The sequence below is a fragment of the Passer montanus genome, unplaced genomic scaffold (assembly GCF_014805655.1).
Source record: "Passer montanus isolate IOZ18808 unplaced genomic scaffold, ASM1480565v1 scaffold86, whole genome shotgun sequence".
Lineage (NCBI taxonomy): Eukaryota > Metazoa > Chordata > Aves > Passeriformes > Passeridae > Passer > Passer montanus.
This window is the reverse complement of record NW_024373923.1, coordinates 2,331,241-2,355,706: the sequence shown is the minus strand read 5'-3', so window position 1 is coordinate 2,355,706 and position 24,466 is coordinate 2,331,241. Positions and strand designations below refer to the sequence as shown.

The window sequence follows — 24,466 nt, the reverse complement described above, 5'->3', positions numbered from 1 at the left end:
GGTAGTTTAGTCTCAAGAAAAGGAGGCTCAGAGGGGACTGAGCCGTTACTCTTCACAACTCCTTGACAGGAGGGAGCAGCGAGGTGGGGGCTGGTCTCTTCTACTGTGGCTGAAGTGAGAGGACCAGAGGAAATGGCCTTAAGCTGAGACAGGGGAGATTCAGATTAGATATTAGAAAATATTTTTCCACTGTTAGACTGGTACGGCATTGGATCAGTTTACCCATGGGGCTGGTGGAGTCACCACCCCTGAAAAGTGTTTGAGAGGAGCTAGGATCTGGGAGATATGGTTTAGAGGTTACAGTGGCAGTGCTGGGTGGGCAGCTGGGCTTAAGGACCTTAAAGTGTCTTCCAGATTTGATGATTGTATGATTCTGTGATTCTGTTTTGTTTAAAAAGCCATACAGATCTAGAGAAAGAACTGTGGCAAAGGCATTCTTCCTGGTACCCACCAGTGAAGACCTCAGGAGATCTGTGAAAGGAACACAGCCCCTCCAGGTGAGTGCAGGTGTTGGCAGATGTTCAGCCTCTGCAGCCCCCGAGGGATCAGCCCCTGGAGGCCTGGCTGTCAGCAGGGCAGCGTGAAGGAGCAGGTGCCTCACACACAGGGCTCATCACTCCAGCTCCATAACAAGCACTGGATGCCACCAGGGAAATGAGCCTCCACTGACCCCGAGCTTGGAGCTGAAGGGAGCTTTTCCTAATAATTTCTGAGAACTTTGGTGGCTCAGGAATACTGTGTGGTGTGCAAGTGTTATATGGGGTTTTGGTTCAGGCACAAACCTCAAGCTCTCGAGACTGCCTGGAGGGAAGCTGTGCTTCCTGGGGGTGTTAATTTATCCAGAGCATCTCTGCAGAGCTGTTGAGTGGGTACTGCAGAGATCTGGAGCCGCAGATGAGTATTGTGACCTGGGTAATTTGCCTTGCTGCTCTGGACCTTCATTTTCCTCCCCACATTTCCTACTGCTGGGTGATGCCTGCCAGATCCCTGGCTCTTTATTTAGTGACTACCTGTGCAGCACCTGAAAAGATAAGATTTTTATCTATTTTTAAGGTCTCCAAGATCTAGTCTTTTTCCCATAACAAATAAATCTCTGGAATAAATTCTGCTCTATTATGCAAGGCACTCTACAGCCATCTCTTTATCTTCCCTTCACAGTAAGCAGCAGGAGTAAAGAAAAACACAGAGAAAACAAATAAGCCCTGCCAGAGCCAAATGGGCTTCATATGGAGTTAATTCTTGTTTTGTTGTTGCACACACTGCAGTGATTTCTGCCCTCCTTTAATTTATCTCCCTCCCAGCCAAGCACGGGCTTGCACAGATGCAGCTGAAAGTGGAAAAAGGCCCATGGTCCATAAACACTTCACTCAAGATTAAAAGTACTCCATAAATGCAGAGTATGTTGTTGTCAGCTGTTTCCAGATGAGGGAAAAAAATGGCTTATCCTTCAACTTGGTCAAGAAAAAGATCATATTGCACCGCCAGACTCTGGAAGTCTGGTTTGAAACAAACCAAGACTGGTTTGAGATACAAAGAAAAGTATGTTATCTTGCTATCTCTGGTAGCAAATAGGGTTCAGATGCTACAGCGTCTGACACAATTTATTCAAGATTTCTTCTCTTTTTATACCATGGAACATAGAGAATTTTATTAGCTAATTTCTTGTTTGGTCTTTGCCTGTTCTAAAAACTGAAATCAAGGAGTTTTCCTCCCACTCCCAGTTTGCTGCCAAGGCAGAGCAGTTCATTGTCCTAGTGAAGAGCTGGTCTTACTGCAGGTGACAAATACCCAGCAGTGGGTAAAAAATAAAAGGAAAAGTGTTGTTTTCTTGCATTGCTGAAGCAGCCTTGGTCAAGGGAGCTGGGAAGGGGCTGGAGCTGCAGGAGAGGCTGAGGGAGCTGGGAAGGGGCTGAGCCTGGAGCAAAGGAGGCTCAGGGGGGACCTTGTGGCTCTGCACAGCTCCTGCCAGGAGGGGACAGCCGGGGGGGTTGGGCTGTGCTCCAGGGAACAGGGACAGGAGCAGAGGGAACGGCCTCAGGCTGGGCCAGGGCAGGCTCAGGTTGGATACAGGGGAAAATTTCTCCATGGAAAGTGTTGTCCATCCCTGGCACAGCTGTCCAGGCCAGTGGTGCAGTCCCTATCCCTGGCAGGATTTAGATGCTGTGTGGATGTGGCACTTGGCGACACAGGTCAGTGGTAGGTTTGGCAGTGCTGGGGATGGTTGGGCTTGATGATTTTAAAGGGCTTTTTCATCCTCAACAACTGTGTGGTTCCGTAACCAAACCACTGGGGAACTCTGTTTTGTTAAAAAACACAGTGAGGATTTGGTGCTGTTCAATACTGAGCTCCTGTTGCCACATAAGAGACATTTGCAAAAGAAACCCTGTGGATGCCTTGGGGAAATGATGGCTTTCTTAGGTAAAGGCAATATGTAATTGGCAATAGGTAAGACTCTGGCTTTGGGAAGTTCTCTTTGTACTGTGTGGAAATTGCTAAAAGTTTTGGAGCTGTTCCAAACACTTGCACATAAGATTTTAACTGAGGCACAATTTGGGTGAGATGAAGAAACCTCAGTTAAATTCCAAAATGTTGGTTATTAACATCCTCTGTGTTTAAGTTTGATCTAGATGATGCTTAAATTTCATCTTAAGCATTTAAGTTGGATGTAAAATTTTGCTCCTATAAGAGCTGGAGAGTTGACTGTGATGGGTGGGGTTTTGTGAGGGTTATTTTTGAAAGACATAAAAACTTCAACATAGAAAATGCAGAGGGGTTATCAGGTGAACTGTTTTGGTTTTGTTTGTTTGTTTTTTCACTGCTGGGTGTATCAACAGGTAGAGGGATATTTCAGCTCCACAGCCCACACTCCACAGGATGCTGATAACTTGACAAGGTCTATGCATGGACCTTCCCCCTTCTGCCCTGCCAGGGCTGAAAGCAGCCACACGTTCCAAAATTCATCCCATGCTGTGCTTCTCTCAGTTTTTGTCCCATATGCTGAGAGCCTGGGGCGGGATCTTTGTGGTGCATGACATGCATGGGGCAGGAGGCACTCCCTGCTTTGTGAGACACTTGGAAGGCAAAACACTTATTTTATAACCTGAAATCACTGATTTTCACACCAAAGACAGGGCCAACAGCAGTTTGAGATCTGCCTTAGTCCAGCTTTACCAGGAGGTGCAAGAAAGTGATGAGGGAAGGGCTGATTTTCAGTCCACACCCTGTGCAGCAGGTGAGCACAGGTTAGAGAGAAGGATTTATCTACAGATCTGGAAATCTGGAGTGCTCCAAGACAGAAATTCTTGCATATGTAGAAAGCCCTGTGCAAAACCTGTGTTTCTTGTCCCTTGAGAAGGGAAAGCATCCACCACAAAGTCCATAAAATGCTGAGTTCTAGCAGCAGCTCTTGCAAACATGCTGGAGAACTGGTCTGGGGGCTCGGGTTTAGGTATGGTATGCTCTCCTCTGCTGTAGAACAGGCCTTTGTGCTGGGAGTATTATCACCTTAGACTTGTTTTCTGAGAGTTTTGAAGAATAAGGGACACAATAGCAGCAAAAGATGAATACAAAGGGGATGTCATCAAGGGACAGGCAGGGTGTGCCCTCTGAACAGCCCAGAGGAGCCCAGTCTGATCCCTTCCTCCTTGGTCACACAAACACCTTAGAAGTTCTGAACTGCACCAATTATAGTACCACTCTAGTGGTACTGTCATGGCCAGAGAAAAGCATTTTATCTGTGGTTTTACAAGCTCTCATTTCAGAGTTTCCGGGTTTTTTTATGTCTTTGTCCTCCCTTTTTATGTCCTCCCAATTTTATGTGATTAGGAAGTGGTTGAGCTGGAAATTTCCTTGCTTATTTTTCAATGCTGCTGGTGCTCCGAGGACAGTTCAGGAGCACCAATGGTCTGTGGAGAGCTGCTCTGTCCCTAGTTAGTCTGTCACTTATTTTTGGCTTCTCTTTGCCATCTGGCAGCAAATGGCCCCTCCAGTCTGATGCTCCCCAGCACCACCAGGCTTCTGGAGCTTGGGGATCACATCCCTGGGCTGTTGCCCGAGAAGTCTGGTCATGGATGAGTGGAACAAATTGGTTTTACTGCAGTGACTGGTGGGAGGCTGTCCTGCAGCTTTACAGGACTAATGAGGGTCATCAGCAGATTTCTGGTGTGCTCCCTTGAGAGTGCAAGGAACACACTGGGGACAAGATTTTGCCCAGAAACAGGGAATTTAAAGCCAGCCCTTGGTGACCCAGCATCAGGGACTGTTTATTCTGCAGATTCCACTGAGGTGGGAGCTCTGACAATGTTCTCCTACTGTTGAAAAAAGTTGCCATTATAAGCATGCCCCTTTCTTCACCCTTGATCAATGCTGATCCTTGGCATTTTGCATGGAGTTGAGGGGCCTTTCTTCTTATTCTAACTTGCACTCAGCTGTGTGCAGGATTGCCACATGGGTGGCTGGGGTCACTCTTGGCACATCATAAGACATCCCTTGGGAGCTTTCATATGCTTTGCAACTGTCCTGAGTTTGCTGTGCATCTGCAATAGGATTGTCTCAGACCCGCCAGCCTTTCACTTGAAAGAAAAACCACAAGATCAAGATGGAGCCAGAATAAATGTTTGTCTTTAAATAGATTTCACCACTGAAAACCATCTTCAGCCAGGCTGGGCAGCTGATAATGACCTTTCCGACCTCTCACACGTCAGCAAGAAGCTGATGTCCAAACCTGGAGCAGTTTCACCTGTCCTTGTGGGCAGCAGGTGCAGTGAGCACAGTGAGCTATGGGGATGCTGTTGAGGGATTTCTGGCCTCAGGACCTGGGTAGGCTTCAATCATCCTGCAGGAACAAAGACCAGCAACCTCATGGTCTGCTTTCAGCAGATTTCCAAGGGGTTTAAAGAGCATTGGTTCTCTCCATGCCAGTCTGTGACCTTTGAGTTGTGCTTGGGTACCAGTGTTGATGACCAACCTTGGATCTACTTTCCAGTTCTGTGCTATAGCCAGCGACCCTTCTTGTGGTCAGCCACCCAGTCAAAACAATACTGAGCTGGGATTGCTTCAGCATCGTCTCCAGAGACCCTGAAGAGGCAACAAGAGTCCAGTGGCCAGGAGAGGGATGTTTGGTGTGCATTTTGCAATAGGTCAGCTCTCACTGCAATGGGTGCAGAGATCATCTACTGTTTAACAAGCACTAGGAGTTTTTTGTTGGGTCTTTTGACTTTCCCCAGAACTTTCTGCCATGGGGCAGTGGATCAGTTCACAAAATTCAAGGTAACACCTCCTAAAATCTGCAATCTTGTGGGCCCCAACTGCTGTATCTTAGCAAATGTATATTTGGACTACAAAAGCACTGGAGAGGGACTTTGTATAAGGGTCTGAACAGACAGGTCAGGGAGGAAAGGATTCCCAGTGCCAGAGGGTGGGGTTAGATGGGATATTGGGAAGGAATTCCTGGCTGTGAGGGTGGTGAGGCCCTGAGGTTAAACAGGGCAGCTGTGGCTGCTCCATCCTTAGACATGTCCAAGGCCAGGTTGGACAGGGCTTGGAGCAACCTGGGATAGTGGAAGGTGTCCCTGACTATGGCAAGGGGCGAGAATAAGATAATTTTTAAGGTCCCTTCCAACCCAAACCATTCTGTAATTCTACAACTTTTTTCCCTTGAAAGCAGGATGAAAAATGACATCAGTACATGCCAAAGCTTGGACTTGGTCCTTTGCTTTGTTTCTTGAGCCCAGTCCCATTAAAACTACAGGATGGGGTGTTTTAGGCAAGGCAGTCTGGATAGGCTGGCACAAACAGCCTCCTGGCCATTGTAGCAGCAAAATGCTGCTGAAACTGCAAAAGGAGGTAACTCAGTTGGATTACAAAACAAATTTTGCTGCTTTTTAAAATAATACCTTTTTTTTTTCTAAATGGAAGTTAAAAGCTGATCCAGCAAAACTGGGAGAAAACAACACAGCAGGAATTTATAAAACAACAGATTTTGTTTGTAAGCCAGAGCAGAACAATGTGCCTCTTTGTCTGCAGCATGGATTATGCAGGAATAAAATAATAAATAAAAGGACTGCTGAATGGGGCTGACATCGTGTGCCTTCCAAAGGACACTGAATTACTAAGAGGAATAAATCATCCTTGGTTTACAAACAAACAGGCTTGCTGGTGTGCCCATCTCCCAAAGTGTAAATCAGCCCCAGCTCACCCCTGGCAGTGAGCAGCTGTTCCACCTCTCTGGCCAGGTGCAGAGCTGGTGTTGCAGATGGCTTCATCCTGGCTTTAGAGAAAAATCAGATTGATGGAGTGATCAGAGACCACAGCCCTGCTGCAGTACAGCCACTGCATATCCCACCGAGCTGGGGGAGGACATGGTCCTCCAACCTAAATTCCCAAACTGACCACAAATTTAGATAAGGGCTCGATATGATCATATCCACCAAGTGATGGTGGCTCAGAAGAACACGGGATGTACCTTGGGAAGGTAAACCCTTCCAAGCTGCTGATATGACAGCAGAGAACAGGAGCCAGCACTGCAATCCCAGCCTAACTCAGCAACATCCCAGGAATGGCTGGTCCTGCTATAAGTAGCAACTGCTTCTTCAGGATGCTCAAGACAGGATCCATTAAGATATCAAGGAGGGAGCCCTGTAGATTCCTTTGAGGTTTGGAATGTGTTGTTTGGCTCCTGCAGCATCTTCCAGCGACAGGAGGGTTGATCCTTGGCAAAAAGCCTGGACTTCTGGTGGCCTCCAGCGTGGCTGGGCGCACCATGCCTGCTGCTGTTTTCACAGCTCCTGGTGGGAACTTCCACACTGCCTGGAGGGTTTTTGTTGTGCTGGGTTCACAGGTGACCTCTGTGGGCCAGCAGCAGCACGTCCCAGCCCAGAGGGACATCAAGGCATGTGTGTGCTCTGCCCACCTGGGCCTTACACTTCCCTCTGGAACTCCGCAGAGAGAGTTTCCTTTGTGAGATACAGGTGAAGGGGGCTGCCAGATGTGTTTCTCCTGAGAGGTCTGAGGAGAGGATGCCGGTGGAGATGGAGCTCTGAGTGCCTCTGCACAGGGGCTGCATCTCTTCCAGCATCCCCCTTTAACAAAAAAGTTAAAGGCCTTTTAATGTGCCTTTAACACAAAGGTTAAAGGCAGGGGCCAGATGGTGGCCTGGCTGGAACAGGTTCTTCTCTATCCCTGTTTAACAAAAAAACATCTAAAATTATTTTCCTCATCTCAGCTGCTTTGATGCATGACCCCGGAGCTGCAGGGGCACAGGAAGACCATCAGCTTCCTAAGGCAATGTCATTGTTCATCTTACCTGGGGTGTGTTACAGGTGGGGTCTCGCCTGAGAGGAGTAGTTCCTATTTGGGTGCAGATATTGATCCTTTGGAGGACAAACATGAGCTCACTGATTCTCTAAATTAGGCTGCAGTTGACAGGGCCGATTCTTCTAAAACTTGTAGGAAAAAGCAATGAGGAACATGGGTATGAATCTCCTGGGGAGAGGGAGTGGATCATGGATGGGAGCCAATCCAAGGATGCAAATGGAAAACATGGATGCAGGTTTTCTTTCACAGATAATGATTATGCAGTACTATCTAAAAACATCTGTCTTCTAAGTGGTTTGAGGACATTAATGATGAAGCGCAGAGCATGGCTTTGGCTCCAGTGATATGTAGAGGGTATGACTTGAATCAAAACAGTCGTCATTAGAATGTTTGGGGTTTCTTTAACATTCAATTCTAGTGTAAATGAGTGGAAAATTTTTTCCTGGTTGCCTTTCCAGTTATTTCCAGTATTAGTGATTATTATCTTAAGAAAACATCATTTATTTAAATATCCTATGACTATCTGGTTTTGTCCGTGCTTCCCCTCACTGCTTAATCACTTGTAATAGAGCTAAAAGAAAAGAAGACGCTGTCTTTAGTCTTTCCCTTTCTTCATTTTTTTCTTGATTGTTTGGCAGCATTTCATGTGCACAATCAGATTTGTTGCTTTGCCCATCTAGCTATCAGGTTTTCTCCACTTATTTTTTATGGTCTTCCAGTTGGAAAGGGCAAGCAACTTTAAAGAGCACCATTACAGGGCAGCAAAAGTTAACCGAGGATCTTTGGATCAGACTGAAAAATGAGAGCCTCCTTTGGCTCATCCCTGTAAAGATGAACTGGATCTGAAGTTCATCGTGTCCTGTTAAGTAGCTGTTGGCCAGAACACAGGATCAGTCTAGGTCAGCTTTGATGTTGTTACTGGAGCTGGCGTGGAGGCAGCGTGTGACTTGGACTCCAGACAGGAATTTAGGTCAATAACTGAGGATGATGAGCAGGACAAAAACTTGTACAGAGTTTTAATTTCTCTAAATTTATGCCTCTTTTAACCAGCCTTGCACAGCGCAGAGCATGCTCCTCACCTGGGCGTTTCAGCTCGGCTTCCTTCCCCTTCCTGGAATAGCATCTCACATCTGCTGAGGTCCAAGGGAAAACTCCTTCAGATGTCAAAGGAGGCCCAGCTGGAGCACTCGTGTGTGCCCTGAGCTGAGGTCCTGCCGGGCAGTGCCCCACTGAGTGACCCCGAGACAGCGGCTGCTCCGTGCTCCCGAGACAAGGAGGAAGCTCTGCAGACACAACTCCCAGAAAAGCTGTCACGTCCCTGCTTCTGCAGCCTTGGCTCTGGTCACAGAAGTCATCAAGGGAAAGATGTCCGGTGCGTAAGTGTGTTGCTGCTCTCCTGGGGATGGATGCTCCCCCATGGCAGCCTTTGGGAGTTACAGAACCATGGAATGGTTTGGGTGGGAAGAGACACTAAAACTCATCCAGCGCCACCCCCTGCCATGGGCAGGGACACCTTCCACTGTCCCAGGCTGCTCCAAGCCCCGTCCAGCCTGGCCTTGGGCACTGCCAGGGATCCAGGGGCAGCCACAGCTGCTCTGGGCACCCTGGGCCAGGGCCTGCCCACCCTCCCAGCCACCAATTCCTGCCCAACATCCCAAAATGTGTGCCTGCCCTGTGGCAGTGCAGCCATGGCCTGTGTGCTGTCCCTGCAGGCCTTGTCCCCAGTGCCTGGGCAGCTCTCCTGGAGCCCCTGCAGGCCCTGGCAGGGGCTCTCAGGTGTCCCTGCAGCCTTCTCTTGTGCAGGGGAGCAGCCCCAGCTGTGCCAGGCTGGCTCCAGAGCAGAGGGGCTCCAGCCCTGGCAGCATCTCCATGTGCATTCTCTCCCTGTAAATTTTCAGTTTCATTCATTTTGATTTACCTTCACTTACCTTCATTAACCTAATGTGAATTAGACCATATTAGACCAGGCTGGACTAGTAGAAGAAAACTCCTATAAGCAAAATAAACTCAATTTTTTTTTTTCATGAAAACTGTTCAGAAGACCATGAACAGTTCTGGTTCATGTGCAGAGCTGTTAGCCAAGGTGAAGGCATCTGGGTTTTCTCTCTCTCACTGACTCCTGGAGTGCTTTTAAGGCAAACTTTAAATTTTTAAGGTAAACCTGTTAATCTTATCCTGCTAGCAGTCAATTTTGTTACAGTTAAATGCATTCTTTTTTCTTAGCAAAAAGACAAAACTAATAAACTACCTGCAAGTAGAGCAGTGAGGTTTTTGAACAAACTTAGTCATCCGCAAACCACCCAGATCCACTAGTCTGAAATTTAGAGATAAATTTTAAGCTTTACAACCCAACTGATTTTGAGATCATTGGGTATTCCCTCCATTGCTGTGCATATATAAAATGTGGTCCAGCTTTTCCATGCAGTGTTTGATGGGTTGTTCAGTTACAGGTCTGGCTGTTTTACAGAGAGAGCAGAGCAAGGATCTTCTTCTCATTAACATCTGCAGGTTTTAGGGCGTGGAACTACAATTGTTTCAGTACACTTGTCTAGCTCCAGCTGAGCTGGTGTGGCCTTTCTCTTCATAACTTTGTAGGATATGTCTGTTGTCAGCCAAAATAAGATATGGAAAGCCACATGGAAAGGAGGGGGGAAAATATCAACCATATTTGCATTAATGTTTTGTCCAAGTCTTGTGTCATTTCTTAACTTTGTCTGAGCTGGTTTGCCTGTTTGCAGAATGAGGAGAGGTGGAACAACATGGCCTGGAAAGCCTTGTTTTACTGATCCATTTTCCTCATTTTTTACAAGTCAGGCCAGAAGAAGAGGATTCTGAACGTTTGCACTATGTGTCTTCTTTATACAGATTGCCACGAATGTCCTGAACCTTTGTGAAACAGCAGCAGAACAACCTGTAACAGAGAGGACTGAGATAGGAAAAAACAATAATCAAGCAATAGAAATGATCTGATCTTTAGTTTTAAACCTGGGTTGGTTCTGGGCCGAGCTGCTTTACCCATCCCTCTGGGCAGTGTGAGGTCTCTGATGCCTTTGCACCAATGTGCAGAAGTTGCCAGGCCCTTGTTTTCTGCTGGGCTGGATGGGACTGCTGGGAAGGCAATGAGCTGTATAATTTATGTTGGAATGCCAGCATCAGAACAGGCATAAAATTACAACTCATTTGCACAGGCAGAGGAGAAAGATCTTGGGTTTCCTGGACTGTCACAGCCATCTCTCGGTGAGGCTGCTCTTGGGGAACACTGGAAAGTTTTACTTGTTGGAGTGAGGCTAGGCCATTGTTTCAGTTTGGGAAGACAGCTGAAAACGTGCTGTCCTCGTTCTTGGAAGGATGGATTGGTCTGTTTCATCCCAAACAGATCTTTTGTGCCCAGATTTTGGAGCTTGGGAGAGATAGCTGGCACCACCTGCACTGGGGACATCTGCTAAGACACCTCAGAGCACTGCCAAAGGGAGATACTACACTGGGGAATGAGAGAGCAGCACATTCCAAGTAGACTTTATGTTCAAATCACCTCCAAAGTGGGATGCTGGGATGTGTTTGGCAAGCTGGGCTTGTCCCAGGTTCCTCTCTAGCTCTCATGGAGCCCCTGCCAGGGCCTGGGGACTGGGGACAAGGCCTGCAGGGACAGCACACAGGCCATGGCTGCACTGCCACAGGGCAGGCACACATTTTGGGATGTTGGGCAGGAATTGGTGGCTGGGAGGGCGGGCAGACCCTGGCCCAGGGTGCCCAGAGCAGCTGTGGCTGCCCCTGGATCCCTGGCAGTGCCCAAGACCAGGCTGGACAGGGCTTGGAGCAGCCTGGGACGGTGGAAGCTGTCTCTAGAAATGCCTCCAGTGGCAGGGGGTTAGAATGGGCTGGAATTTAAACTCCCAACCCAAAGCATTTTGGGATTCTATGGCGCTCTGATTTTATGGTAATTGGTGAAACAGTGCTGAGTTCCTGCTGCTTATGAGGCTGGGGCAGCCCTGGGTGGGGGTTGAGGAGGGTTATAAAGCATTCCCCATGCCGGTCCTATTGTTCCTCAGAGAACAGCCTGACCTTTGTGGGGACCTAACCCTTGGGGCTGAATGCAGTGGCTGTGAAAAAGTGACCCCAAGGAAACCTGGGGGAGGGGTGCCAGGCAGCTGGGGGCACAGTTGTCCAGCCTCAGCAGCCCTGCCTGGCACAGATTTGGGATGTGTCTGCTCTGCCAGGCACAAATTCCTTAGAGACTTTTTAAAAAATCTAAATTAATTGGAAACTTTAAAAAAATACCATCTTCTCTTTGTTTTCTCACTTGTCTAATGCACAGCTGAGCTCCCACTGAGGGGAGCCATGCAGGGATGCATCTGGGTATGCCAGCAGGTGTGATCGCTCAAGGTGTGGAGCAGCAGGAGAGATGCATTTGGGAGTTAACATTTGCTCTGTGAAGGGTCAGACACCTGAAGAGGGTGCCCACAGATGTGAAAGAGCTGCAGTCTGTTTCTCCTCTCTTGTGAGCTTGTATTCTTCCCCCTTTTCCTTTAGAGGCCAGCTCCTGCTACCTTGCAGGAGACTCACCCTGCAAGAGGCACCAGCCCTTGTGCTGCAGCTGTGTCCACGGGGTAGCAGCCAAAAAATGAGTTCCAGATATCTGGAACGACTTCTGGTGTTAGTTCCCCCCACACACTCTTTGCAGAGGGTGGAAGGGAGCCCCACAGGAACACATCAGAAAACAGCTCCAGCTCTGGGGTGCAGGATAATCAGGGGCCCTACAAGCACCAAATAGCTCTCTGCCAAATCCACCGAGGTAGTTTTCCTTGCAGACAGGCATTGCTGAGCTTTCCATAGGGAAAGGTTAACTAAGTAATTTCATGCAAATCTTCCTCAGCTCAGAGGTATTTACTCTGTTTGCAAAGTCCTTCTGCTGCTGCTGGATTTGTGCCATCAATTTGTGTCAGGCACAGGCAGAGCACAATAAGAGGCTTCCCTTTAAATTCGGTGGTGTGGCTGCTGGGAAAAGCAGGGAAAACTCAGTTAGTGATTAGATTTGGGTAAGTTTTCTTAGAAGTATTCACCAGTGGGTTTCTTAGTGAAGTCAGGCAAAGGTGAAGCATTTCAGGCAAAATATAAGTGACATTTAATAGAAAAAAAATAATAATTAATGCAAGAAATCAAAGGAAGAGAGGGAGTTTGAACTTGTCCTGACTAGCCTGGCACAGCAGCAATGGTCTTTCCAGAGTACACTGTGCTCACTGCAACCACAGAAAGTAACACAAAATCCTGCTTTTCCCTAGCCAAAAGCAGTAGTGGCATTGCCATGTCTGAAAGAAAGCAGCATGTTAAGGGAAGGTTTATGGTTTTGGTAGAGCTCCCTGCTGAATGTGGCTTGTGGTCACTGTGGGGAAGGGGCAGTCAGAACATCCCTCTACTGCAAACTGGAGAAGGATTTTGATTTTCTGATATTCACTCCTCTGAAAACAAAGATGATGGTACTGGTACTGTTGAAATAATGTCCTCACTGCTGAGCTAAAATGGAAATAACCCTGTAACCACAGAAGAGTTTGGGTTGGAAGGGACCTTGAAGTCCATCCAGTGTCACCCCCTGCCATGGGCAGGGACACCTTCCACTGTCCCAGGCTGCTCCAAGCCCCGTCCAGCCTGGCCTTGGGCACTGCCAGGGATCCAGGGGCAGCCACAGCTGCTCTGGGCACCCTGGGCCAGGGCCTGCCCACCCTCCCAGCCACCAATTCCTGCCCAACATCCCAAAATCTGTGCCTGCCCTGTGGCAGTGCAGCCATGGCCTGTGTGCTGTCCCTGCAGGCCTTGTCCCCAGTCCCTGGGCAGCTCTCCTGGAGCCCCTGCAGGCCCTGGCAGGGGCTCTCAGGTGTCCCTGCAGCCTTCTCTTGTGCAGGGGAGCAGCCCCAGCTGTGCCAGGCTGGCTCCAGAGCAGAGGGGCTCCAGCCCTGGCAGCATCTCTGTGTCCCCCCTCTCCTAGTATTTTATGGGGGGCATCTCTGCAGAGCAGCTGTAGATCCAGAGGGACTATGCCCCATTCCTGAAGGCCCTCGTTGGTGGGAGCACAGAGAGAACGGCTTGGCCTTGTCCACACAGAGGAGTTGGGAAGTGGAGGGAGGGTGCTGTACCTGGCTGAAGGTCTCAGGGACCTGCAGGGAGGAACAAGACCATCATAGCTGTTCTGGCAAGGAATGTCAAAGCTTTTGGTAGATTGCTCTGCACAACTCCCTGCCAGGAGGGGACAGCCGGGGGGGTCGGGCTCTGCTCCCAGGGAACAGGGACAGGAGGAGAGGGAACAGCCTCAGGCTGGGCCAGGGGAGGTTTAAGCTAGAAATTAGGGAAAATTTTATGGAAAGGGTTGTTTTGCCCTGGGACAGCTGCCCAAGGCAGTGGTGGAATCCTCATGCCTGGAGGAGTGTGGATGTGGCACTTGGGGACAGGGATCATGGTGGCCATGGCAGTGCTGGGGGCAAGGTAGGACTCGGTGTCCTTGGAGGGTCTTTCCAACCTAAATGATTCTGTGATCAATGACAAGGCTTCACTGATTTTTACAAAGCCCTTTATTTTTGATCTCAAGGCTCATAAAAACTGTTACGCAAAACCAAAATGTTTTAAATTTTACATATATACAATATGAGAAATAAATTATGTTTTAAGTCATACAAAAACCACAATATACAAATAGGGCTTTGAAACTTCTCTAAGTATGGCGTGGCAACAACTCACAGATACTTACCAAAGGCTTCCGTTTTCGAAGTCTTTGCATAAAACCATGAAAAAAATATCCCCAAATGTGCTTGCTTTGGTTGGAGTGAAGCTCTACAAAAACTGAAGAGATTTGCAGGCCTCAGAAGGACTTGCTAAGACTTCAGAACTCAGTGCACCACCTGGCATCACCATTTTTGAGATTGCCTTTCTGCATGCCAAAAGCTCAAGGGTTGTTATACCAATTCTCCTTCCAGAAAGGGAAAAAAAAAGAGAAAAAAAAAGAAAAAAGCAAGCAACCAAAACAAAACCTATTTCACCAACTGACAAGGTCCACTCTGCTGTAGCAAACAGGACAGCTGCAGAGTCTGTCCAACCCAAAGCCAAGCCAAGATCACCTGGGACCAGGGAATCCAACTGGGGTGTGGTGATAATTGAGGGCAGGATGTTTGGCACTCAAAAATAAGGTCTTAATTATGCATTGGCACTACAACAGCTTCTGAGCAGAGGGGAGCACGTTCTCAGAGGTTAAAAGGAGTGGTGCAAAGCTCTCCTGAGGCAGCACGGTGCATTGCCTTCCTCCATCCCTGTGGTCAGAACAAGGGCAGCTTCTCTTTGCCCCTTAAAAAGGGATCCCCACGTGGGACTGGACAGCCCCACTGCAGACACTGACCAGCAGTGAGGAGTAGCTGCCACCACCACCTGCACCGTGTCCTGCCCCAGGCATGGGGAGGACAGAGCTCTGCCATCCTGTCAGGCCATGTGTCAGGCAAATGGACACTTCAGTACTGGAACGGATTATTTTTAAGGCAAGCAAAGGACAACTTGAAGTTAAGTGGCATTGTGCTTATCCCCAGCCCTTCCCTGGGCAACCCCACACACCTGGCCTGTGCTGGTCTCACCTTCCCACAGCCCACAGTGCTACAGGACCATGGTAACCCCTACCCCAGGTGCTAATTTGTTCTTGGCAGCTCTGTCACCCACAGCCTGATGGGCAGTTAGCGTGATTATTTTTCTTCTCAACTCCACTGGCAGGAAGACCAGAAGATCATTGCTGAGGTCTCAGTCTGTGAAGATCTCATCCATAGTCCTGGTTAATGGGAGCAGGGAAGGAAAAATGCAGTGTGTAACAGGTCAAGGTAAGGTTAAATGCACAAACCAGGCTCCTCGGGAAAGGGAAAATGGAGTTTTAGTTATTCTAGGTCTAGGACCATGGTTCATCAATTGCTCCTCAGTTTCTTGCATCCAATCCAAGACGTTTTGTCCTGAAGGGCTTTAAGTTTCTTTAAGTGCTACCAAGCCAGGTTTCTCCCAGAGCATCTTGCCACCTGCGTGGTCTTCATGCATCTAGGTTGCTTGGTTGTGAGTCTTTAGGGAAGCCTTCAAAGCAGATTTGAGACAGACCTGGGGAAAACAGAGAGCAAAAAAGACACCTAGTTAAATGCAGAAGTTAAGAGGAGTAATGAAGGATTTCTAAGAACTCACAGAATGCCAAGAACAGGTTTGGACAGCACAGGCTGGTGTTTTATTCTGCCAAAGCTGCACTTTGCCTAGTAGCTGCTCAGAGAGAGCCTGCAGCAGACATTATGCAGGCTGCAAGCAGAAATTACAGGGCTTGAGCTAGACCCTGCCTGTGCAGCTCCATTTGGGATGGACAGATGTTTGCAGGCTCAATCTCTAAGGAGGGAGCTATAATGTTGCACTGACTTGGCAGAAACAGAGAGCTGAACAGCAAGTAATCACTCATGATTTCTGGAAGGAAGGATCATTTCCTAGAAAAAAATGGTGTGCTGGAGCTGAGCTCAGCTCCTCGGCCTCGTGCACAAGCTGTACTGCACGAGAAAGCAGGAAGGGCACATCTGCCAGCAATTCAGTTTTATGGGGGTTACCAAGTAGCATATCAAAACAGCCTTTTATTGTACCTGCAGGAATGTTTACTGGATCTTTCGAGACTTGTGGCAGAGCAACAAGTTCTTGCACAGGGGTTTCATTCACAGAATTGTTTGCTACCGTGCATAGCACAGCTTGCTGGTTTCTGCCAAACCTGGAATGGGACCAGCTCGCATTTCTGAGCTGAGCTCTGCTGCCCAGGAAAGCCGTGCAAAGCTTGACTTCCATGGGGTTCTGCTAGCCCTAACAAGCACTTTGTCCTCTGGGTTAGAAGTGACAAAGCTCCAAGTCTACATGCTGAAATTTAAGAGAGGGCAAAAGGCTGGGCTGAATCCAAAGGAAAGTATCATTTAGTCAAATGAAGAGGAATTCATTCAAAACATGACCAGAGGCATCCGAGGCAATCAGGTTGTCACTGCTGGGACCAGACTTTCTGGAAGTCATGCTCTGGGGACTGTTCTGTGTGTCTGGGAAGTCCCTCAGAGGTTAAGCAAGGCTGAGCTGCTTTGGCAGTGGCAAAGCCAGCACCCTCCTGAACCAGAGGAGATCAGCAAGGCCTGGAGGTGAAGCTGTAGGAGTCAGGGCTGTAACACCATGGCAAGTCCTCACCTGAGTCTTCCTCATGCAGCAGAGCTCAAACTTTAACCAAGTGATTTCTTGGCTGCTCAAGGTCTTCCACCAGACTTTGAGGAAATGCCCTGCACTTCTCCCCCTGTTTTACAGGGCATTTAATAAATGACTCTTAGTTACCTTTCCACTGTTGCACAGATCTGGGGCATTGGTGGCACCTCACTTTAGCACCTACCACAATTAGGAGCAAGGACTGTGATACACCCATTTGGCAGTAAACATGTAAAGGTACAAGATGACAATTCAAGGTCAAAAGGGAGAATAATATCACCTACTTAGCAATAGATATGGCATACATGAAAATTAAGTCTGATAGCTGTGAATCCTAGGCTAGGATTTATTATCTTTTTTGAAAGAAAAAGAGGTATCAGGAGTCTAAAAAAACAAAGAGAAGGTTCCACTCATCCCATCATACAGAATTTCTTTTGACTGATTTCCATACCTTTTCTGCCATTCCTCTGTGCACTTCACAAACCAGAGCTCTTTGCCAGGAGATATACTGGTTATCTGGGAGTCCTCCACACAGAAAGCAAACCTAGGAGGAGAGGACACAGAAGTCAAGGTACTTGCTGCCTTCATGAATAACAATTAGCAAGTAATACGGACTGGAGCTTATTCTAGGACAAGCTGTTTGATTAGACATCCATCCCCCAGAACATCTTGATACACCATGAGCCCCTTGAGTTGCTGTTTTATTTCCTACTTCAATATTTTAACTGGGGGTCTCTGCTCCTACTACCTCTATGTTTCATAGAAGCCAGAATGCAAAATGACAGGTGATGCTTATTTAAAGCACTCAGAAATGTGGGAAATTGTCAGTGCTCTTTGACAGATCTGGGTTACCTTCAGAACAACATTAACAGAAGCTGTGGGAGTGCTGTGCTACATGCTTGGGAACTTTAACAATTTTTGGATGCTCAGGTAACTTTCTGTTTGCAGAGACTCATAGAATCAGAGAATGGTTTGGGTGGGATGGGACCTTAAAAATCATCCCTGCCATGGCAGAGAACCTTCCACTAGAATTCTATGGTCAATTCTATGATCCAAGGGTTGGGTTTGGAAAGGCCCTTAAAAATCACCTAGTTCCAATCCCCCTGCCAGATCCCAGAAGGAGCAATGCAGTGCTTGAGGGGTTGGTGTCACCATGTGACTGGTTGCAGTTTTAGGCCCTGCTGGTGGTACCAAATCAGCACATTAAGCCTGTAAATAATAGCCATGACCATCCATCTTTGAGTACTTTTGGTGCTCAGTACTTTAACGCTTCCAGTACAATCTAAACCACACTGAAGCATGTTAACTTAGTCCCCAGTGGACCCCACAGTATCAAAATAAAGCTCCAAATCTGCTCTGTGGTGACCAGTTTTGCTTAAAGCCTGTTTGCAGCCTCGTGCTGGACAGTAACCTGCTCTCCTACACCATGAGGGAGCAATAGCTGTTGACACCAAAAAGGAAGGCAGTTCAGGACACCAGCTACATTCAAAACACTGGCTTTTTTTCCTTGGCTCTGGGTTGAAGTTTCAGGTCAGTTCACATGCAACCTAGCACAATTATTACCTCTGTTGTGTTTCCCCAGATTTCACACGTATTCGTCTGATGTGGAGCTCCTGGGTGGAATTCACAGGCCTGTACCAGTAGCTCCTCAGCTCTTTCCACAGATCATACCACGACTGAGACGTCCCCTCCCAGGTGAGCTTTATTTTCAGAAGTTCACCCATGTCCTCCTCAGTATAGACCAGGAAGGTGTTTGTGGCATTTAGGCCAATTAGATCAAGCCTGGAAGAGAGGCAGAGACTTGGTGTTTTTTCCTTATGGAAGGATGCCAGGTGCTCCTTTGTTCCATGCCAGGAGTTTAACAGAGCCCCTGCAGCTTATCGAGTGCTGCACATTCAACTGTCACCAGTTAATTACTGATTACACTGACAGGAGCTCAGATAGCTGCTTCCACACAACGCAGTGTGCACTTAGCTTGGCCATCCTTCCATGGCTTAAAGGTGGGTTTTGTGCCTGCTCTTTCTTTTGGCAGAGGCTAAATAAGGTCAGTAGTGCCTCCAGAGACATTTCAGACCACGTCCAAATGGTGGAGGGCAAAAACAAACCAACCGACCAAAAAAAACCACACACAAAAAAGCAATGAGCCATGAAGGCTAACATGGGACTGAGCACATTAAGGTGTTCTCAATTCATCCAGTAATAAATTGGAATTAAGCTGCTGAATGAAAAGCTTTCTGGAAAGGTGATGAAGTGAGGCTGCTAGGCTGGGATGCAATACCAGTGTTATCAGAGGAAGAAGAATTCTGCCATCCGGTGTAGTCCCTGTGGCCTTCATATTTAGGCAAAAACACAAAAGGCAGATTACTTACATTTCCAAAGAGAGGGGCTCAGAGTCTCCATTGGTGCCGTGGAGGGTGACAGAGAAGGTGGGATCAACCTCTCCCAAGTCCTTATAGCTGAAGACGTGCATTTTCATCTGGTAGTGGTAGACTGGAGAGAAAGGGGAGACCAGAGATGGAACCAGCTGCGCTGAAAAAAACATTGCTCAGCACTGCTCTGTGTGAAATAGTGTTGGCTAGCAAGGACCAGACCCTTCCTTTAGTGAGACAGCACTGATCACTTTTTTGCTGCCCTTACTGATTACAAATTTGACTTTTACACAACAACAGCAGCAGGCCCACCATGGGGACGGCTTCCCAGACCTTACATTGCTCTGAGGCTGAGTTCTGCAAGCACAGCAGGTGAAGTGCAGCCCTGCTCAAAAGGCAGAGGGTTGTTGTGGGTGGATCCCACAGGGAGGAAGGAGCGATGGCACAGCACAGCAGTGCAGCCGGGCGCCAGCAGAACAGCAGCTGGAGCTTCAGGGCTCTGGGGAGATGCTGCTCCTCCACCACACCAGCTTGGGGAGGCCATGCTCCTCCTGGGAGGGGAAGCGTACCTTTGAAGGGCATGTCAGCCCTGGTTTTCAGGTACATCTTGCTGTTCCTCTTGTGGCGGATCCTGCGGGCGTTGTAGCCGATGCCGTTGCAGCGGTTCTTGCGGCAGCTCAGGCAGATGCCCTTCTTGAAGCGGCTGGAATCGGTGCACTGAAAGGCGAAGCTCTGCTTGTCCTGGTTCACCAGGGAGTCCACGAAGAGGTGCACAGACCGCTCGTGCTCGCACTTGACAACTTCACCAATTGCTGGAGAGGCAGAGTTGCAAGGGACACACTTGGTTTAAGCGGCTGTCACCCCAGCAGCCCATGAGATAAAGTGAGCTCTGCCTTTCTGCAGCCAGCATGAGCTGAATGGGGCCAAACTTGGACAGTTTTCCAACAGCAGCAATTCAGGAGGTTAGTGGGAGATGATCACTTAGTCCCTCCCATGAAGAGCTTTAAGAGGATCCTAGTCCCAGCATAAGACCACAGATTAGGATCAGGTGTTGGAGTGAGAATGTGCTTCATTGTTAAAAGACTTTATGGTTTCTAGCAACTATCTATCTCCAGAAGTACAGACAGTTTAGAAGGAAAACATAGTTTTCTTTCCATCAACCCAAGCCTATTTGTGAGAAGTCTACACTGACCAGAGGCAAAAGGTAAAGAGAACTTACTCCCATAGGCAATGGCTCCCAAGACATCACTTAGGCCACAGCCGGGCTGGAAGTCTCCTCCATTGGGGTAGATGTCAAGGTGGCCCACAGGCATCTGGATCCCAATGCTAACACCCAGTGTTTCCCTGGTGTAGGTGTGAAGGACATCCACAAAGTTGGCATCATCAGGGGAGAGGCGCCTGCTGGGGTCCACTCCTTCAAACATGGGGCCAGCAGGATCCAAGCCTGGAGTCAGAGACAGAACACAAGGGGCCAGGTAAGAAATTGGGCTGTTTCATACAGAGCACAGCCAGAAGCCTGCTGCTGGCAGGTCTCCTCACCAGCTGATTCACAGACAGTCCCAGCCTCATTGCTGGTACTGTCCCTCAAGATGTCTTCACCACGGGCTCACTGGCATAAATAAAAACGTCCCACTCCACTTTTGGGGCAGCACAACCCAATAGCAGCACCATGATGAGATTGGCTGTTGGAAGCAAAGAGCCTTCACCAGGGGATGGTGAAGAGATGGTTCAAGAGGCAGCTCCAAACACCAGAAGAGGGACAGCTGGCAGCCAAAGCTGCCTCAGTGACATTTAGTCTGTTTTCAGACTGCAGATATGGAGGGACTAACACAAAGCAGCAGCCAAGAATTACCTTCATCTGAGATCCCATGATGGGTTTGGGATGTTCTGTTTACCCCTGAGCCTCACCCCCAACCAGAAGCTGCACTCCAGAGCATTTCTACAACTTGACTGTTAGGTGATTTTTTTTTCCCCTGATTAATTAAATACATTTATTGCTAGGCTATGTGGAATTCTAACTGCCAGTGTCACATGTAAATCCTTAATGCAACTCCTTGTACTATGCCCTAAGTTCTCACATGTTGAAATCAGCTTTCCTCTGGAGCTGGAAGCAAACTCTTCAGATACTTCCAGAATGAGGGTTTGGAGTTGATTTCTTTTTTTTAATCAGATATCCTGTGGGACAAACAGCACCCAATAGCTCTCGCCTCCATTAGCTTATGAGCTATAATTACAAAAACACTATCACTCAGAGGAATAGCATTTGGATAGTAAGAGCTTGAGCTGGACTTGTTTCGGAGCCACATTTAAATTCAAACAAACCCAGAACCAGTTTGTCCTGGGTAAGGTTTTTTCACTGAAGCCTTGCTATAATTGATATGAGGAGACCTGTGCTTTCCACTGCTGCCACAAGCAGAAAATTTGTCATTTCTGGAAGAATAACACCAAAACAACATTGTAGCAACACAGGAAACGAGCCTGTTCGGGGAAACTCACTGCCAGGAAGGACAGGGGAGAGACTGCTTAAAAAGCCACTTGCCTGTAATTCTGCCTATAGTGCCGTGGACGTGGTTACCAGCAAAGCCAGCCACGTGGGCACCCAGGCTGTACCCGATCAGGTGGACATTCTCAAGCTTGAAGAGGGGGTTTTCCTGCAAGGAAAAGAAAACATGGGAGTTTGATCCCCTCTCTTTCATGGCATCTGGTGCTGCAGGGGTATAAAGTCCAGTTGCAAGAAGGGATTGGCGGGAGGGGGCAGATAAGCACGCTTCGTTTTGTATTTCATCAAGACAAGCGGAACGGTTTGGATGGCACTGGTGGTTTACCCATGTTCCAGCCCCAATTATGATATTCTTTATCAAGATAAAACTTCTTTATCAATATAAAACTTTCCCCTGGGAGCTGCCAGCAGACTCAGCCCTGGCCATGGCCTCAGGTGCCAAGTGCAGCACCATGGACCTCTCCTCTTCCCCCGCCTGCTGCCAGGCCAGTGCTGGCTTTGAACACCCAACACCCGAGCCCACATTGCTCAGGCAGCACTCCCAAATCTGAACTGCACTTCAGCACCACCAACCCCAGCACGCTGCGAGGCAGCATCTCCAGGGAGGCAGGGCAGCAGCACTGCAGCTATGAGCCATCACCTGGCCAAGCCCTGGGCTGGGTTACAGCACAGCCTGCCCTGCTAGTGAACGCTCAGCAGCCTTGTGCAACAGCCCCTCACCAAGCATTACAACAGAGGCTGCTCTTAGCTTGCACTACCTGTAACCAGTCAAGCAACCTCGCTATGGTTTTTCCAACAATCTGCGTGTTGTTCACGGCATCGGTGTAGAGCTGGTGGGCAAGAGAGAGCCAGTCCACCACGACCACGTTGGCATCCTTCTCCCTCTCCTGCAGAGCGGACACCAGGCTGTCAAGCCAGGTTTCGAACATGCCACTCATCTAGAAAGAGATTCAGGTGTCAGTTTCCAGCTTGCGGGACCGAGATGACACATCCACAGTCTAGTTATTTGCATGCCATTTACATTTGCTGCTCCAGCTGCATGCTGCTCCTCTGCAAGCCCCACTACCTCTCAGCGATGCAGTAAGAGCATGCATGCAACGGAGTAAGAAAAACAGGTTTTGAGAGACTCTGGCTGTAATTACCCACTTGCCTTCTAGGGCAGGAGGGAGAGGCATTCATTACGTGCCACCTTATCACACTTTTTCTCAAGAGTTTCAGAAATTCTGACGGATTGCAAAATTATTCTCCAGACCTGGCAGCGCGGTTTGCATAAGCCCTGGCAGAGCTGATAAGCTCCCTTGTGCCACACACTCAGCCTCACCAAACGCAGAGTTAAAAGGCTTGATAAAGTGTGCGTGCCCTCTTGTTTCTTTATCAAGGAGCGCACATAGCAGACGGCAGGACTGGGCACTCAGCTACGATTACAGAAGGGCCATACACGTGCCTGTCAAGTCAAGTGTCACATTCATAGTGGTCAGTCAGCTGGATTTTAGTGCCATGTTCACATTGTACAGCTAGGAAGTGATCTTGAGCAGTTATGAATGAGATGGGTGATTTCAGAGTTTCTAAGACTGAAACACTTTGCTCCAGAGATCTCAATAGAGGTGCATCTTTTAAGAGACCATTGTGCTCAGAACATGAGAAGTTTTCCCAAATTCCTATATTCATAGAATTCTAAAATGGTTTGGGTAGGAAAGGACCTTAAAGATTGTCTAGTTTGAACTCCCCTGCCATCGACAGAGACATCTTCCACTAGACCAGGTGGTTCAAGGTGCCATCCAGCCCGGCCTTGAACACCTTCAGGGATGAGTCAGTCACAGAAATTCCTGAAAATAAATGTTCTGGAGACACAGCCCCTTTGCAGGGCGGTTTGCCCTCTGTGAGTGGGCAGACCAAGCATCGCCCGGGATTCTTCACACTTACCGTCCAGCCGTGAATGATGAAGAAGGTTTTAGCTGTCACGTTGAACTTGCAGTCCTCCAAGCACTGCTGCTGCCCGATGGCGAGCGCGCAGCCATCCTCCCCGGCGTCCGGCGAGGAGCGCACACCGAACTTCACCCGCGCCTTCTGCGCCGGCACACGCTCCGCGCTGCCATCTGCGAGCCGGCGGGAGAGAAGGGTCAGCAAAGCGCCCCGGAGCCCGCCTGCCCCGCCGGGGGCCGAGCCCGCCCCGCGGCTGCCCCGGTCCCGCGCGGCACCGCGCTCACCCACCTCCGGCCGCGGCGCAGCAGGACACGGCGCCGCAGAGCAGGAGGAAGAGCCGCCGCATGGCTCGGGAGCACGGGCGGCCGGAGCGCTGCAGCGGCACGGATGAATGGACGGACACACGCCCGCACGACGGACGCGCGGCGGCGGCGGCGCCGCTTTAACCGCGGCGCGGGGGGCGGGGCCAGCCCGCCGCTCCGATTGGTCACGCCTCCCGTGACGTCACGGGTGGGATGAATGGGAGGCCACGCCCCGCGTGGGAGGGTCCGCGGGGGTCCCCCGGGCTGGCACCCCCAGGGACACGGGGGACATTGGTGCGAGATACAGGGGATCCCCAGGGCTGGCACCCCCAGGGACACGGGGGACATTGGTGCGAGATACAGGGGATCCCCAGGGCCGGCACCCCCAGGGACACGGGGAACATTGGTGGGAGATACAGGGGGTCCCCAGGGCTGGCACCCCCAGGGACACGGGGGACATTGGTGGGAGATACAGGGGATCCCCAGGGCTGGCACCCCCAGGGACACGGGGAACACGGGGGACATTGGTGGGAACCACAGGGAGACCCCAGAGCTGGCACCCCGAGGGACACAGGGGACATGGGGGGGATGTAAGAGCCACAGGGGGTGCCCAGCACTGGCACATCGAGGGACACAGGGGACATGGGGTGGGGTTGGTGGCAGCCACAGGGAGTGCCCCGGGCTGGCACGCCGAGGGACACAGGGGACATGGGGGGGATGTAAGAGCCACAGGGGGTGCCCAGCACTGGCACATCGAGGGACACAGGGGACATGGGGTGGGGTTGGTGGCAGCCACAGGGAGTGCCCCGGGCTGGCACGCCGAGGGACACAGGGGACATGTC

The 24,466-nt window shown here is 49.4% G+C and overlaps 1 protein-coding gene and 1 long non-coding RNA gene across 2 annotated transcripts; one reads left to right on the top strand and one right to left on the bottom strand.

Annotated features, from left to right (window-relative positions):
• Nucleotides 1–8,316: 8,316 nt before the first annotated feature.
• LOC120513708 lies at nucleotides 8,317–21,402 on the top strand. The gene is made up of 3 exons (XR_005630332.1): nucleotides 8,317–8,686; nucleotides 18,113–18,225; nucleotides 20,253–21,402. It is a non-coding gene; the product is annotated as an uncharacterized LOC120513708 (long non-coding RNA).
• LIPG (lipase G, endothelial type) lies at nucleotides 13,857–23,769 on the bottom strand. Its single transcript, XM_039733360.1, has 10 exons — nucleotides 23,611–23,769; nucleotides 23,323–23,495; nucleotides 22,158–22,337; nucleotides 21,439–21,550; nucleotides 20,119–20,343; nucleotides 19,469–19,711; nucleotides 18,900–19,020; nucleotides 18,094–18,312; nucleotides 16,982–17,074; nucleotides 13,857–15,423 (listed from the first exon to the last, which is right to left on the bottom strand). Exons 1-10 carry the CDS (start codon nucleotides 23,666–23,668, stop codon nucleotides 15,402–15,404), a joined length of 1,446 nt encoding a protein of 481 aa, XP_039589294.1. The 5' UTR covers nucleotides 23,669–23,769; the 3' UTR covers nucleotides 13,857–15,401.
• Between the last annotated feature and the right edge of the window lie 697 nt (nucleotides 23,770–24,466).